At 43.8% G+C, this 18000-nt stretch overlaps 1 protein-coding gene across 1 annotated transcript in view; it reads left to right on the top strand.

Moving 5' to 3' along the window:
* The window catches only part of LOC139392916 (cGMP-inhibited 3',5'-cyclic phosphodiesterase 3A-like), an 83580-nt gene that overhangs the window by 50211 nt on the left and 15369 nt on the right, over nucleotides 1–18000 (top strand). Inside the window, exons 2-5 of the mRNA XM_071141241.1 lie at nucleotides 8801–9058; nucleotides 12817–12974; nucleotides 14154–14281; nucleotides 14575–14809. Of these exons, the coding sequence (XP_070997342.1) occupies nucleotides 8801–9058; nucleotides 12817–12974; nucleotides 14154–14281; nucleotides 14575–14809 (779 nt within the window). The remainder of the gene's footprint in view (nucleotides 1–8800; nucleotides 9059–12816; nucleotides 12975–14153; nucleotides 14282–14574; nucleotides 14810–18000) is intronic.

The raw sequence follows: 18000 nt of genomic DNA, 5'->3' as shown, positions 1-18000 counted from the left end.
GTCACGCGCTGCCCCATTCTGGTATATCCTTCTGAAAGTAGGATAAACCACCCTTCGTCGGAAGATAACTTTACCACAAAGTTTTATTATTGCACTTTTATTTGACTAATTCCTTCTGATTGTTCTGTAGCTATCAGAATGTGTGAGTATTGTACTGTGTCAGTGAATGTTATTGACTGTAGTAATAGTGTAGAGCAGGGCTCTCCAACCCTGTTCCTGGAGAGCTACCATCCTGTAGGTTTTCACTCCAACCCCAATCTAGTACAGCTGATTCCAATAATTAGCTGAATCAGGTTAATTACAACTGGGGTCGGATTGAAAACCTACAGGAGGGTAGCTCTCCAGGAACAGGGTTGGAGAACCCTGGTGTAGAGTACTGTGATAATACTGTATTAGAGTATTGTTGACTGTAGTAAGTGTAGAATTCTGTAGTAGTACTGTAGTAGAGTCATATTTACTGTAGTTATAGTGTAGACTAGAGTACTGCCGTAATACTGTATTAGAGTATCGTTGACTCTAGTAATAGTGTAGACCAGAGTACTGTAGTAAAACTGTATTAGAGTATTGTTGACTGCAGTAATAGTGTAGACCAGATTACTGTAGTAATACTGTATTAGAGTATTGCTAACTGTGGTAATAGTGTAGAGTACTGTAGTAATACCGTATTAGAGTATTGTTGACTGTAGTAATAGTGTAGAATACTGTAGTAATACCGTATTAGAGTATTGTTGACTGTGGTAATAGTGTGGAGTACTGTAGTAATACCGTATTAGTGTATTGTTAACTGTGGTAATAGTGTAGAGTACTGTAGTAATACCGTATTAGTGTATTGTTGACTGTAGTAATAGTGTAGAGTACTGTAGTAATACTTTATTAGAGTATTGTTGACTGTGGTAATAGTGTAGAGTACTGTAGTAATACTGTATTAGAGTATTGTTGACTGTGGTAATAGTGTAGAGTACTGTAGTAATACTGTACTAGAGTATTGTTGACTGTGGTAATAGTGTAGAGTACTGTAGTAATACTGTATTAGAGTATTGTTAACTGTGGTAATAGTGTAGAGTACTGTAGTAATACTGTATTAGAGTATTGTTGACTGTAGTAATAGTGTAGAGTACTGTAGTAATACTGTATTAGTGTATTATTGACTGTAGTAATAGTGTAGAGTACTGTAGTAATACTGTATTAGAGTATTGTTAGCTGTAGTAATAGTGGAGTGCTGCAGTTTGGATGTCAGCCAGTCTGTAACTGTCGGGCTGTTCATTTTCCACCTGGCTAACTCAGTTCTGCCTGTGGACCCAGCTCACCATCTGTACACACACACATACCGGCACGCACACGTGCACATAGACACATTCATGCACACACACACACACACACCACCACACACACTCACACATTACACACAGCCGTGCTTACGCCTGAAGTGGTCTCATGTGCCTTTCAGTGTCTCTGAGGAGAAATGATGAGAAAAAAAGAAAGAGAGGAAGAGAACACGTCCCATTCCGATGGAAAGAACAAACGCTGCTCTCTAGTGTACTGGAAAATGGATTCCTCTAGTTTGCATAGCTTTCTTCCTCTATATGCAGTGTTAAACCTGTATGCAGAATCACATAGGTAATGTAGTTACTGTGAAATAAGGGCCTGGGTTTACAGTACATGCTTCTTGTACAACCCTACAGCTGTTCAATTAATGACAGATATTGACAAGCTGTTCCCTTGGGTCTCTCGTGTGTGTGTGTGTGTGTGTGTGTGTGTGTGTGTGTGTGTGTGTGTGTGTGTGTGTGTGTGTGTGTGTGTGTGTGTGTGTGTGTGTGCGCGTGTGTGTGTGCGCGTGCATGTGTGTGCATGCGCGCGTGTGTGTGCGTGTGTGCCTATGCGTGCACTCAGTGACTTCTCTCTGTGTTCTTGGTCTGTATGCGACCTGTGTTTAAACCCATCAAGATCAATACTTCTCTACTCCCTGATCTCTGTCTCCGCTATAACTGCTCCCACTATCACTTGATTGGCCTAAATACACACATACTCACGTAAAGGCGATGCACACAGGCACACACTCTCTATCTTGTTATCAACAGTATCGTTCTCTCTCTCTCTCTCTCTCTCTCGCTCGCACCCGCCCTCCCTCTGTCCCTCGCTTTCTCTCTCCCAGGGACATGAGCCAGCCACACAGAGTCCATTACTGCCAGGTAATGGTTGAATGTCGCAACCGCAGGATGTCGTTAAAGACCTGAGTGAAGAGAGCTCTAATGGGTTTTGTTCAGGTTGAGCTGATTTCGCACAGCAATAGAGATAGTCTGCGTCTCAAATGGTACCCTATTCCCTATGTAGTGCACTACTTTTGACCAGGGCCCATAGCTAGGGTATCAGAGCATCAGGCCACTTTGAGGAATCTATTAGCTCTCTCTTTCCGCATTGCTGTTCGATCTGTTTGGTGAGTCAGTCATCAGGGTCACGGTGTTTGAGGAGTTAATACGAGGTGTTTAAGTAAGCAAGATGATCAGGATGAATCAGTTGTACTGCTTACATAAGAGTTTCTGTACAGCAATGGGACACCGGTGTCTATCCCTGTTTCAACTCTCTGTAACTGCTATAAAACATCTCCGAAGTGCTGTTTTTGAATCTGTGTTTGTGTTTGAGAGAGAGAGAGATTTATTTATCTGGTATCTCATCTGATCACACAGCCGTTTGACCTGAGAATGTGGGAAATGTCCGTCCTGTGCTCTGCTGCGATCGGTTGTTTATGATGCTGCTCTGTTTACCGAACACTGAGAGGGAGTATTATTGGAGGCCGACAGAGACATGAGAGATAGAGAGAGGAGAGAGAGATGGAGTATGCGGAAGCCTCCCACACAAAGGATTTGCAAGGTCTCCCGTCCACTTACCCTCTCTCCTCTCGCTCACGCTCAAAATAAATCACTCAATATAGAGTTACAGTGCGCTCTCTTCCTTTTTGCCACATCTAACCCTGAAGCTTGTGATGAAACACACAGACACACGTCGACAAAGTCATAAAACCAACTAGTGCTGTGTCTCAATAGTATATAGTGGCTTCCTCTCCTTGTCTCCTCTCCTTCATTTGCTCTGACCTAAATGCACAGAATGGGTTAGAGTGATGCAGGTTGACGTTTATTGTCAGGAGTCTTGTCCTGGAAGCCGAACTGTTTAGATAGGTCAGTTGCAAAGTCAAAATGGGCTATATTGTAAAAATGTAGGAAAACTAAAATGTGCTCTTTGGTCTTCATTTCGAAAATCAGATTTTATGACTTTGTGGCAATGCCAGCTAGTGACCACTCTGCATAGCTGCCTCCAGAGCAAGATTAATGACGGAAAAAAACGAACCTGCTAGAGGGATATGGTGGATATCTACTAGGTTCACAAATCCAGTACTTTCACATCAGTGCATTTAGATGTAGGATCTTCATTTGATCACTCTTTTGTTGCTCAGAATTTTACACCTACACACTTTGTGATTTACGTACATTCTATGAAAACCCACACTAAGACACGGTTATATTAACAGTATTTCACTTTTCACGTAGCATACTTTTGGCGTAGCCTATCCACCAATCAAGCAACATTATGGACTACACTGTTGCTGCAGGATTTATTTTGCTGTGACAATATAGGTCAAATTAAAATCCAACATCTGTAGGAAGGAACGTAGATCTGGGAAGGATACCACTTTAGACAATTGAGATTCACCCTATGAAGCACAGTTTATAGTGGCTATTTACTTTCACAGATTCCCTGGTTGAAATGGCTTCACTATGAAATATGAATGGTAAAAAAACTCTCCTCTCAGTTGCAAAGGTGTGAAAAAAGTTCCAGAGGAAAATAATGGTCAGAAAGAAACTACAGTTTATGTTTTTGCAGTAATTCAGGACAGGAAATACCAGATTGAATGTTGTGACGCTTTCCCTGAGCACTGTGTAATTGGCCATGGCTGTTAGGGGAGTGTGTTAGGGGAGTGTGTGTGTGTGTCTGTTATTTCCCAGGGCTGTGGAGAGTGATTCTTGGCACTTGGATCTGATTCTAATGATGTTGCGTACAGTAAATCCAGCTATGCTCTGTACCGTAAAGAAAAGGGTGTCTTCCACATTTAACCCAACCCAACCAAGAGCTCAGCCTACTGCTGTGGACATGCCTTTTACTAAACTAAACCTTTTTGTCTGCTGAACTGGTCTAGACCGGAATCAGAGAGTAGAGAGGAGAGGAACGGAACTGAAAGGAAAGGAGCTGTAGGGGGCCAGGAATATTGGAGAGCAGCCTGGTCACTAGAAATAAACTTCAATTTCGGACGTTTGAAAAGGTCCTGAGAACGTCGATATATGCCTTCCTCCACGCTCACATTTTTTTTTTTCACAAGCGATTCCCGAGAACTCTCCAGGAGCTGGAGCTTGCAGCTTAGAACACTGCACCACCGCAGATCACAATGCTCTAGCAAGCCGTGAGAATAATTCATGCTAATATTGCGTTGTTTTGAATCATTTTTGTTTTAAGCCTTTCCCAAACCATAGCCCTAACCTTAACCAATCGGAATGAATGTCCAAACCCCTCAAATGAACTGTTTTCATTGTTCCCCCCTAATCAGGGGCTGATTTTGACCTGGGACACCGGGTGGGTGCAATTGATTATCAGGTAGAACCGAAAACCAGCCGACTCTGAACTTCATAGGGTAAGAATTTGAATACCCCCGGCCTAAACGGTTACCATTTGAGTTGTTTCTGTTTTAACCCTATAACCACGCGGAATTAATGCTTGAAAAACAGACGTTCATCCATAATACGTTGCATTTCGAGGGGAAACTATGAGATCTTGTTACAGCGAGAGCGGCATGTTGACATTGACAGGCGACTGGCGTCCAGGCGTCCATTATGGCCCAACTCTGCTATGACAAGAGGTGCCCATTATGGGTCTACTCTGACACGGCAGGGATGACCTTTTGACAGGAAGCATGTGCTGTATTGGTTAACAGGTCAAAACACTGATCCGCCCTGGCGACTGCTGTTGGGTGGTCTCAGGAAACTCAACATGGATTTATTGTAAAGTTTTGTCTAACGTCTGGACTTCAAGGAATGAGGTCCATCTCCATCTCCGAAAACAAGATGAAACACCATCTGTCCCTCTTGTCTTATTTGTGGTAAACAGAACAGGGTTTCACAACTCTCGGTCCTAGCAGGGGATGTTGCTGCCTGGTCCCTCAGATTTCACAAGTGACAAATACAAGGGGGTCTTGACACCAGCTCTTCCACTCTTCCACTGAACACTCACCAGATCTAGCCAGGTAGCTGTGGAGTTGTTATGTTATTGTGTTATTGTTATGGTGACTCCCTCTACTGTCCCTGTGTGATTGAGTTAGTCACTGCTACCCAGGCTGCTCTCATCCTCTCCCATCCCTCCCTAGGTTATTTATACAATTATCACCTCTGTAGGAGTAGAGCAGTCACACACACGTGAACGGTCACACACACACACGCACACACAGCAACAGAGACATGGTCACAAAGCCGGAGATGTTCCAGACAGCAATAGTCAGTACTCTAACGATGCACTATTATGACGCGTTAGATTAGTTTAGTCTAGTCTCCAGTGACTCCTGGGGATGGCAGCTAGTGGTCCTGTACGTAGCTCAGTTTATAAGAGCATGGCACTAGCAACACCAGAGTTGTCGCTTCAATTCCCACTGGGGTCATATACCAAAATGTTTGGACTGTTGTCACTTTGGGTCAAACTGTCAGCTACGTAAATTGCATTACAGTACTGTATTGGCCAATTTTATTCAAGCATACTAGACTTTGGATACATGTTTACTGTATAGGAGCTACTTTTTTTTTCTTGTTTTGGACTTTTTTCTTGCTTATTGGTATTGTGTTGATATTGTATTACTGCACTGTAGGTGTTAGAAACACACGCATTTTCGCTGCACCTACTGTAATCTGCTCATCTGTGTATGTGACCACTAAACTGTGATTTGATATATACAGCACATCTCTGATCTTGTCTCTCAGATAAAAAAAAAAAAAACTTGCTGTGAAGTAAAATCATAGTAGTCATCATCATAGTAGTACATTCGAGTATATATCATACTTGTTTCTACTTTACATACTGATAGGTTTGGATTGATGAACTTTAAATCCTTATAAATCATTAGTTGTAATAGAGAAATGCCATAGCCGAGGGGCTACACCAGAGGTTCATGGTTATCTGTAGGAGGAAAGTATATGGTGGGGGCAATTAAGCTTGGAATGTACTGAGTGCAGGGAAAGTGATCACATGTGGCAGGAATTGATAAAGGGAGAGAGCCAAGGATTAGTGATGAAGGGGGGTCGAGATCAGGTCAGGTCACTTAAGGGAGAAATAAAAGTCTATGGCCCATATTACTTAGTTTCCTGCTTAAGCAATAAAGATACAACGTTTGTTCAGATGTGTGGGAGGAGACTCAGCACAGAGGAAGGGTTAAATATCAGTGCTTATGTGAACAATGTGTTTTGTCTAATGTAGCTGTATGGATCCTGTGGGAAGAATTCAACTGGGTTAATAAGCTTTCATAGTGTCCATGGAGTTTTTTACTCTGAGAAATAGAACCGAACACTACCATTTTCATTATGTAGGTCTCAAAATATGTAGTGAATTATAACAGTTTACTTGTCAAATTCTATACATTTACCACACGTTGAAGTGATCATCAATTAAGAGTAGTCGGATTAAGGGCGTTTCACACATCGTTTTGAGCTATAGTTCGCATCAGAGTTTGACTATGTATTACATTGCATTTTTGTCATTTGGTCCGGTTGGTTTCACATTGCCAAAATTGTAAATGAACAGAAATTCCTAAACAACCACTTGTCTATGCACGTCATTTGTTTATTGGACAAAAATGCTCGAACTAAATCCATTTAGGATTATCATAAAGCATCACTTGTGCGTCCCAATCTTCCTATTACTTTCGCTTTGGTCTTCCAACAACATGCATTAGAGGAAACAGCGCAAACCACTCTAACTGCGACACGAATAGTCTATATTCAGTACCCTATTTCCCCGGTATAGACCAGGGCTCCTTTAACCTGCATCGGATGCGCTCATAACTGCCCTGATATTAACAGAACGTTTCAGAAAGCCCAAGTTATGATCATGTGTGTATTTCATGCTTGCAGTCAAACAACCAATGACAATGCGCAACTTGGGTTATTTTCCTGTCTTTGGTCCAGACTGCGTTCTCACCTGAAGCGAACCGCAACACCTTAGGAATTGAATTGGAGCGAACCACAGAGCGTTTAGTGCGCTCCCGAGTGTGGATAGTTTTCACACCAGTCCAAATTTACCGAAATAAGAGGTTAAAAAAAAAGTTAGGAAAAAAACAATTTGGTGTGAAAGCCTCTTAAGTAATAGTAAAAATGTATTTTAACAAAAGAGAATAGAATCATAAAAGTAATGTGAGCATTGTATGAACATGTATTGCAATGTGAAACATGTATTTCTACATTTTGTGAAAAGTTGACTGTATGATTTGTTGTGTTGTACTTTTAGAAAAAAAGCCTTTTTGATGATCTGTTTTGAGTTTTGTAGGAAGAGTCGTAAAAATGTACCACAGACCAAAGTAATTCAAAAAACGATGTGTGTTTGCGTGTGTGTGCGTGCCCGTGTGTATGTGACCATCTAGCGGAAGCTTAACCTTTATTGCCTCAGTACACACAGCTGTGTGGATTCGTATGGAGTTAGGAGTTGTCTTGGATAAGATTAGTTGCTTCCATGCTTAGAGAGTAAACAATGTCAGCTGCTCTTCCATCATCTTAATAAGAGATCTATGGTATCTAAGTATTATTTTGACTAGTGCTAGTAGTAGTGTGGTAGCCTGGCGTTTGGTCTGAATGTTTTATGCATTTTCTTTATATGTCTCTCTGTGTGTTGAGCAAGTTTTGTCTTGAGCCATAGCTGTCTTTGTTAGTTCCAGCTTTACACTGGCAAGAGCCCACCTCAATGGGCTCCAAAATGGATAACATGTGTTGCAAACGCAAAGACATCCCATTGAAGAGCAGTGTCCTGCTGTGAAACTGTCTCCCCGACATGGCTTCCTGTCTGCTTTAATGTCAGATTTCAGAGTGCATGCATCTGGCTGCCAAAACATAGAAGCCCCTGTCACAAACAGCGTGTTTAGTATGTGTGTGTGACCCACAGAAGCTAGTCTGTTGCCACAGCAACCACTGGTCTGTCTATTCTATCACGGCCTTGCCAATACACAGTTGTTAATGGGCGCTGGAGTGACACAGAAGCGCACACACACACACACTGTCCTGGGATATGTATGGGATGAATGTAGATTCCAAGGAATGGCAGGATGAAATGCTAAGATTCAGACTCATCCTTCCTCCTTACTCTCTGGTTGTGTTTTCTCTGACACTCTTACATATATGAAATGAGTTAAAGGAGGATATAATGTCCCCTCCTTCCCCCATTACTCCCTTTAATATCTCCCCCCCCCCCCTCTCTCTTAACCTCATTGTTGGCGCTCTTTGTCTCTCCTCCTCTGCACTCCCCCGTCCCCCCCACACACACAGGTAGGTATCAGGGCAGAGGCAGAAACGGTGTGCGTCAGCGGGCCGTGACGTCTGCCTAGCAAAGTAATAGCGTCACCTTTACACAGCTTTCCTGCGCTAACTGACCATCTTTCTCTCCCCTTACACTCCCTTGCTTATTGTCCCTTATCCTTCCCTTCCCCCTCTCTCTCTCTCTCTCTCTCTCTCTCCCTCCCTCTTTCTCTCTCTCCACCCCCTGTCTCCCTCCTTTTCTTTTCCTTAAGTCGTCGGGCACCAGTGTGTTGGTGGACATAGCGGTGATGGGGGAAGCCCATGGATTGATCTCAGACCTGCTGGCGGACCCCTCTCTGCCCCCCAACACCTGCAGTTCCCTGCGGGCTGTCAGTAACCTGCTCAGTACCCAGATCAGTTTGCAGCCGCTGCACCGGCCTCGAATCAGCCCTCTGCAGGCACTCAGCGACACACACACCTGCTCCGACTCCGAAGACTGGCCAGAGAGAGAGAAACTGGCCATCCCAAAGGTAAAGGCTACTGTACTTTTATAGACACATGTAAGTATGTATAGTATGTGTGCATAAACACACACATACACCCACACAGGTTTTGAGCGCGCGTGAAAAATCGGAAATTATTTAATGAACTAACTTTTCAATGAGAACGCTTTGAGCTTTGAATGTTCATTTTTTCTGTTAGTTAGCACTTCTCTCTCTCTCTCTCACACACACACACACACACACACACACACACACACACACACACACACACACACACACACACACACACACACACACACACACACACCTCCTCTCAACCTCGTCCACACATCCCCGTTTCACCTCCCCATGCTGGAAAGACCCTATAATGTAGTGAACAGTGACGCAAATTCCCACAGAAGGCCTTTAATGTTTAACAAGGCCAATACTTCAAAATGCATGCAGGCACTTAGTGCGGAGGTGAGACTAAATAAAGTGTGTGTGATGCAGGATACCCCGAGAAGCTTTAAGCAGCCTCATTGAACTCGTTATTGATTCTACTGATGTAGTTACTGTCGGGTTATGTAGGCTGTAACTAGGGCCCGGTTTTTCCTTGTCGGGTGACGTTTTCAAGTCAGGGAAAAACGTTGGGTTCGTGGTATGGCTCATGGACACCAAAGCATTGCACTAGTGATTGTGGCTAGTCAACTATGAACATAGCCATAATGCCGAGTGTATGCTGTGTATTCGGTCAAATGCTATATATTTAAAAAAAACTTGAATTTAATTACATCTCTGGGGTTAATATATCATAACAGGAAGTTCTTTGCAGACATATAGCTCCTGTATCGGTCCTCAAACCCTTACCCTACTCCCTATAACTACTACGAACACGTGTGCTTAGCTTTACATCAGCAGTCTAGACCCCACTACCAATCTGTCTCTTCCTCTGTGCTATCTCACCATCTACTGTATCTGATACTGTAGCGCTCTACTCTCCTAGCTAGGCTGTTGACCACATTTCTGGTCTCCACTCACTCCAGACTCTCAGCCTGTGAATTAAAGGTGATATTCTGGCATTTCTGAGTGCAGACAAACACCACTGAGAGTCTCTGGTTCCTGAGCTGCTGCTGTTTTATCTGGGGTTCTCCACACCTGTGTCAACACAGAGTCTATCTGAATAAAACAGTGTCCGTCCAACATAAGGAACGAGAGTTCACCCCCCCCCCCCTCTTACTCTCTCTGATGGTTAAAAGTAATCAAAACACAATTTAGAGAAGGTCGTAGTGAGGAGGTGAGGCCCTTACATCTGCTACCCAGTCCTCATTGCCCCTTTACTTCCTTCCTCCTTCCCTCGGATCAGGATACTGTCTGGTTGTGCAGTTCTGTTTCTTGTATAAGAGCCGTTTCAACGTCGTGAAGCTTGGTCTGCTAGACAAAACACTTTCTGAAATTCCAGAGAAGAGATGTGCTACTCCGGAGTATTGGAGTTTTCCCCCCTGAAGACTGTGTGTGTGTGTGTGTGTGTGTGTGTGTGTGTGTGTGTGTGTGTGTGTGTGTGTGTGTGTGTGTGTGTGTGTGTGTGTGTCGTTGGTAACTCAGTCTGAGGGCCTAAGGGCCTAGGACAGAGAGAGGCTAGCTAAATGCAGTCCAGAGGAAAAGCTGTTTTGCTTGCACTGTGTGCCTCTGACGATAATGGGTTTAGATTAGAGAAGTTATTTATGCTTGAATGCTCCCCAAAACCTTTTTCTTTGGACAAATGCAGCCAAACCAATGTTTTGTATTAGACTGTGGTGAAAAACAAACACATCGTCGCTTCAAGTTCAGCATCCCAGGCGTATATAACAATTGTATAGTAATGGAAAATGTAGCTTGTTCTTAAACCAAGGCTCTCTCACCAGAAAATGTATTAATTGTATTAAATATACTGAACAAAAATATAAACGCAACATGTAAAGTGTTGGTCCCATGTTTCATGAGTTAAAATAAAAGATCCCCAAAAGCTTATTTCTTCCAAATGTAGTGCCCAAATGTGTTTACATCCCTGTTAGTGAGCATTTCTCCTTTGCCAAGATAATCCATCCACCTGACAGGTGTGGCATGTCAAGAAGCTGATTAAACAGCATGGTCATTACACTGGTGCACCTTCTGCTGGGGACAATAAAAGGAGAAGTTTTGTCACACCACACAACGCCACAGATGTCTCAAATTTTGAGGAAGCGTGCAATTGGCATACTGACTGCAGGCATGTCCACCAGAGCTGCTGCCAGAGAATGTAATGTTAATTTCTCTACCATAAGCCACCTCCAACGTCATTTTAGAGAACTTGGCAGTACGTCTAACCGGCCTCACAACCACAGACCACGTGTAACCATGTCAGCCCAGGCCCTCCACATCCGGATTCACCTGCGTGATCATCTGAGACCAGCCACCCGGACAGCTGATGAAACTCAGGATTAGTTCTGTCTGTAATAATGCCTTTTTTTGTGGAGAAAAGGTCATTCTGATTGGCTGGGCCTGACTCCCTAGTGGGTGGGCCTATGCCCTCCATGGCTGCGCCCCTGCTCAGTCATGTGACATTCATAGATTATCGCCTAATGAATTGATTTCATTTGACTGATTTCCTTCTAAGAACTGTAACTCAGTAAAATTGTTGCATTTCGCTGATATATTTTTGTTCAATATATTTGTATTCACTAGTACTTCATGCATCGCAAAGTAGTATTGCCATGCTATTAGACCCAGATAGATTTCAGAATAGATTCAATGAGGCAATGTTTAGAGCCCATTAGACACAAACCAGGGGTGATATGAGGAAGTTGACCCCTCCCCCTTGGCCGTGACACAGACTGTCTTTGTGAGTAACTGAAAGAGACATGGCTCACCTCGATAGCATCAGACATCTGGACCTCTGTAACCCTTTAAATCCTGCTCTGAGACGCTGAGTCTGTGAGCCAATCACCCTGTGTCTATCTCACCATCAGGTCGTATTGAATGTCATAAGGACGGCAATGACTGTACTCATATTATAACCAATGAAAATACTAATGGTCCTGAGAGAGAGGCTTTAGAAAGAGTAGGGTGACAAGACTGACCTGGTATGCACAGGGTGTGTGTGTTTCAGATGGATTAATATGCCAGGAAGCACACACACCCACACACGCACATATGCACACACACACACAAGCCCAGGAAAGAGTGAAATATGAATGTTCCTGTCAGCAAGGCTTTTCTCTGGTTCTGTTCTCTCTCTCTTTAGTCAATGAACAATGGTGCTTTTATCCTCTACTTTAAAACATATCTATCCAAATCGTAGATAAAATGAGTTTCATTAAGATGGAGTTAGTACCAGACTATACAGTATGCTTTGTATCAACACAACCTTTTTTTCCATTCAAACTAATCTCTCAAGCATGTGTGTTATGTTATTTGAACGGATAATAATGAATCATGCAGTCATTGGAAGATTTGACCTGGTACCGATTTTTTTGCCACATGATTCTGGGGGCCTTCCTCCAGGTCTGCCATCTGTCACGTTCCCTTATCAACCGGAAAACCATCATCTGCCCACCTCAAATGTTCTTCTCCTTTCACAATGTTTGTCTGTAGAGGTGGACCTCTGGTCTTCCGTCCAGGTTGCTGTTGGTGCACAGCAGAGGATCAAATGTTGACCAGTAGATGCATTTTGCTACACCCACAATAACAACTGCTAAATATGTGTATGTGCCAAATAACATTTGATTTGATTGGCTGTTCAGAGAGCTGGACCTGACCCACGACTTTATGTGCGTCTGTGTGTGTTGTAGCGTCTGAGACGGAGCCTGCCTCCAGGCCTGCTGAGAAGGATCTCCTCTACATGGACCACCACCACCTCAGCTACAGGTCTTCCCACCATAGAACCAGGACCTGTACGCAGAGACCGCTCTGCCAGCATCAAACCCCTCCACGACAGTCCACCATGCAGGTAGCCTACACTATCCCCTACTACCCTTTTCTCCCCTCTTCTATCCCTCTCTCCTCTTTCTCTCTCGCCCCTCTCTCTCTCTCCCTCTTTTTCCCATTCTCCCTCTCTCACTCCTTTCCCTCTCTCTCTTTACATCCAGACGTCAGACTTGCTTCCTGCTGCTCCAGTAGCTTCTCGTTGGGGTCACCCTGAGGCCAGCGGTCCTCATAAGGTCCTCCCCAGCTGCAAACCCTCCTCCTTTTATGGCCCGTCGTGAAATATTAGACCTGTAATGCACGTGCAACACTGATATATTTTCTTAGTGGTGAATGATGGATGGGTCATGTGGGAGTTTGAACTGGAGAATGTAGGATGTTCTATGTGTATGTCTGTCTTTGAAGGAGACTGGTCTGTTTGTGGCTCCAGTCCTGTGGAGTGCTCCTCCTACATCTGTACAGAGACTGCGTTTTAGCATCCAGCAGTCTGTTGCCCAAACCTAAACTGACCCTAGTCCTCTACTTCCCACCATATACTCTCTTACCCCTACCTCCTTCCACTTTGTAGATCCTAAAGATTTGGTGCATGTGTAAGAATATGTGTAAGAAATACGCAGAATAAACCACTTAGCCTGAGATGATAACATTGTTTGAGACATACAGATGATAATGCACACCACTTTTGGGATTCATTCCATTTCCACTTTGTGTCAGGCTCAGAACTGGCTGTTCTCCCCGGGGACCAGTCTGTGTTGTTCTGGCCAAAATAACGTGCCTCTTGGTGCTATTATTTATCATCTAAATTGTTCCTCTGTTTGAGATATTGGTTGAAGGTCAGAGATGAACAATTAATCCTGAAGTCAGATTGGTATCTGCAGACTTCAGTCTGGCTCTTTGGCGGCTTCCTGGAGACAAAACATTCTAGAATAAATGTCCCAGGGAGATTTTTATCCTGTATGTCAGAGTAGGCTTAAAATACTGCTGGGGTCACCACCCAGTACACTCATAGAAAAAAAGTTATTCGGTTGTCCCCATCGGAGAACACATTTTGGTTCCAGGTAGAACCCTTTTTGGTTCCAGATTGGACCCTTTCGGGGGCCCACAGGCTGCTTCCTTTTACAGTGCAGACAGTCTGTGGTTGTGATATCCTGTGTGCTAGAGTATTGTGACTTACTGAGGTTTTGATATACCGTGTGTTTTCCAGCATGGGGAACAGTGAGTCGTGGAACAGCTCTGTAATGCTCACCATCTCGAAGAGTCGCTCCATGTCTGCCTCCTACTCTGCTTCAGCCACCTCCAACCACCTCTACAACAGACGCATGACCAGACCAGGTGTGTGTTCGTATGAGTGTGTGTAGACACTTTATGTGACATTTGTGTCCCATCAGAACAGAACAGGTCATTTAGAATGATTAAAATGTTACGGGGCCATGTAGGAGATGCAAGAGACGGGTTAACCCATTCTTTGTCCATTCAGTTTGTGTGTGTGCCTGTGTCGGTGCATATGTGCACTTGTGTGTGGGCAGTATGTGCAATTTCTATTTTGTCTTTGTTTAAATCGTGATCTGATATTTTACATTTCATTGAACCAGTCTTCCCTCCTAATAACCCTGTTTTCTCTTCAGGTTACCCCTCTTCCAACATATCACCTCTGGCCTCTCCCTGCCACTCCCCTCCAGTCCAGGGGACACCTGTCTCCAGCCCCACCACCAAGTCCTGCTCTGTGGACCTACCAGAGCCTGTGGACAGCCAGGGAGAGAGGCCTGTGGGCCCCCAGACCCCACACAGAGCCTTAACACACAGCATCAGTGCACCTAGCTCCACCACACCGCACTGGGGGCCACCATCTTTCTGCAGCAGGTAACAAACACAGACTTACAGATATACACAAAACAGATACCGTCCCTGTTGCTGTCAGAAAGAGGTACCACAAACAGAATATACACACAGAGAAAAGCTTGATCGTCGCATTCTTGCCCGTTACTTCACTGATAATTGGCAGCGTTGTCTAGAAGACACTGAAGCAGAGACTGAGGAAGTCGTGCATGTAGCTCGGAGACGTTGTTTAACGGCATCATGCTGGTTCACTGTCCTGTTTGGGTGCATGTGTCTTACAATGGGAGATAGATGAGTAATAGATGAGATAGATGAGTAACCAGTCACGTCATGAGCCTGTACAGAGAGAAAGAGAGAGACAGAGAGACAGAGAGCGAGACAGAGAGAGAGACAAAGAGAGAGAGACAAAGAGAGAGCGAGAGAGACAAAGAGCGAGAGAGAGACGAAGAGACTTCCTCTGAGGCACATGGACTCATGCCATAGAGAGAGCGAGAGAGAGAGAGAGAGAGAGAGAGAGAGAAAAGCAGTGAGATAGTCAAAGAGAGAGAGAGAGACGAAGAGACTTCCTCTGAGGCACATGGACTCATGCCATAGAGAGAGAGAGAGAGAGAGAGAGAGAGAGAGAGAGAGAGAGAGAGAGAGAGAGAGAGAGCAGTGAGATAGTCAAAGAGAGAGAGAGAGAAATAGATAGAGACTTCCTCAGAGGCATATGGACTCACGCCAGCGAGTCACAGAGAAGGTCCCGCTGCAATGTTCTAAGACAAGAGGACATGGATAAGAAGTACAGGTTGTCTTAATAGGCGACAAGATGTTCAGTTATTAAGATGAGTGATCTAAGAGAAGTCCACCACAGAAGAAATACATAAAGACAATAATGAAGGGCTGGATGTGGGAGGGTTATAAGTGTTGAAATGGTGGACATAAAGGAAACTATAAAGTAAGTGATGGAGGCCAGGGTTGTGTTGTTGACATGGGAAGGGAGTACTGGGGTCTATTCACTCGGAACCAAACTGAAAAAAATGGGGAGGGACATACTGTACTGAACTTGTCCAATAGAAACTCTCGTTTCCATTGTGAAACGTTTTGTTACGGTTTGCACTAGTGGATATGATTGTCTGAGAGAACTTGATGACCTCAGTGCGGCTTTTGACGTTATCAATGTCTAACAGTGTTCTTTAATGAAAGACTCTCCAACATAATCAAGGTAGAATCAGGAATTCCCCAGGGCTGCTGTCTAGGCCCCTTACTTTTTCAATATTTACTAATGTCATGCCACTGGCTTTGATTAACAATCTATATACTGTATGCAGATGACTTAACACTATACACGTCCGCTACTACAAGGAGTGAAATTACTGCAACACTTAACAACGAGCTGCAGTCAGTTTCAGAATGGGTGGCAAGAATTAAATTAGTCTTAAATATTTAAAAAACTAAAAGCTTTGTGTTTGGGTTAAATCATTCACTAAACCCTAAACTTCAACTAAATCTTGTGATGAAGAATTTGAACATTGAGCATATTGAGGTGACTAAACTGCTTGGAAGAACCCTGGATTGTAAACTGTAATGGTCAAAACATGTTGATGTAACAGTAGCTAAAATGGGGAGAAGTCTGTCCATAATGAAGCGCTGCTCTGCCTTCTTAACACACTACCAACAAGGCAGGTCCTATAGGCCCTAGTTTTGTCACACCCGGACTACTGTCCAGTTGTGTGGTCAGGTGCCACAATGAAGGACTTAGGAAATTGCAATTGGCTCAGAACAGGGCAGCATGGCTGTCCCTTCAATGTACACAGAGTGCCTAGATTAAAAAGTGAGACAGCGCCGATAGAGATGGCAGTTTCGCTTCTAGTCCTGTGCAGTATTTAGTTTTTTGAATGTATTATTTCATACATGATTCTTCCAGAAAACCTTCAGTGTTATTACATACAGCCGGGAAGAACTATTGGATATCAGAGAGATGTCAACTTAACAGCACAACCAGCACTACGACCAGAAATACGACTTTCCCAAAGCGGATCCTTTGTCTGCACCTCCCAGGGCATTTTAACTGATTCCAGAGGCCGACCCAAAACAACTCCGCCAGAGGAGAGAGTGCCGGAGCGGTCTTCTAGTGAGGCTTCGGATGCGCGCACACCCCCAACCGCTTCCGAGTATATTACTCACTAATGTCCAGTCCCTAGTTAACGACTCATTGATGTATACGCTGACTCGGTGAGCGAGTTTATAAGGAAGTGTATAGGAGATGTTGTATCCACTGTGACTATTAAAACCTTCCCTAACCAGAAACCGTGGATTGATGGCAGCATTTGCGCAAAACTGAAAGCACGTACCACCGCATTTAATCATGGCAAGGCGACATGGCCGAATACAAACAGTGTAGTTATTCCCTCCATAAAGCAATCAAACAAGCAAAGCGTCAGTATAGCGACAAAGTGGAGTCGCAATTCAACCGCTCAAATACGAGACGTACAGTGCCTTGCGAAAGTATTCGGCCCCCTTGAACTTTGCGACCTTTTGCCACATTTCAGGCTTCAAACATAAAGATATAAAACTGTATTTTTTTGTGAAGAATCAACAACAAGTGGGACACAATCATGAAGTGGAACGACATTTATTGGATATTTCAAACTTTTTTAACAAATCAAAAACTGAAAAATTGGGCGTGCAAAATTATTCAGCCCCCTTAAGTTAATACATTGTAGCGCCACCTTTTGCTGCGATTACAGCTGTAAGTCGCTTGGGGTATGTCTCTATCAGTTTTGCACATCTAGAGACTGACATTTTTTCCCATTCCTCCTTGCAAAACAGCTCGAGCTCAGTGAGTTTGGATGGAGAGCATTTGTGAACAGCAGTTTTCAGTTCTTTCCACAGATTCTCGATTGGATTCAGGTCTGGACTTTGACTTGGCCATTCTAACACCTGGATATGTTTATTTTTGAACCATTCCATTGTAGATTTTGCTTTATGTTTTGGATCATTGTCTTGTTGGAAGACAAATCTCCGTCCCAGTCTCAGGTCTTTTGCAGACTCCATCAGGTTTTCTTCCAGAATGGTCCTGTATTTGGCTCCATCCATCTTCCCATCAATTTTAACCATCTTCCCTGTCCCTGCTGAAGAAAAGCAGGCCCAAACCATGATGCTGCCACCACCATGTTTGACAGTGGGGATGGTGTGTTCACGGTGATGAGCTGTATTGCTTTTACTCCAAACAT

This window comes from Oncorhynchus clarkii, chromosome 33, assembly GCF_045791955.1.
Source record: "Oncorhynchus clarkii lewisi isolate Uvic-CL-2024 chromosome 33, UVic_Ocla_1.0, whole genome shotgun sequence".
NCBI classification, from domain to species: domain Eukaryota; kingdom Metazoa; phylum Chordata; class Actinopteri; order Salmoniformes; family Salmonidae; genus Oncorhynchus; species Oncorhynchus clarkii.
Note: the sequence above shows the minus strand (reverse complement) of the source record. Positions and strands in the feature narration are given on the sequence as shown.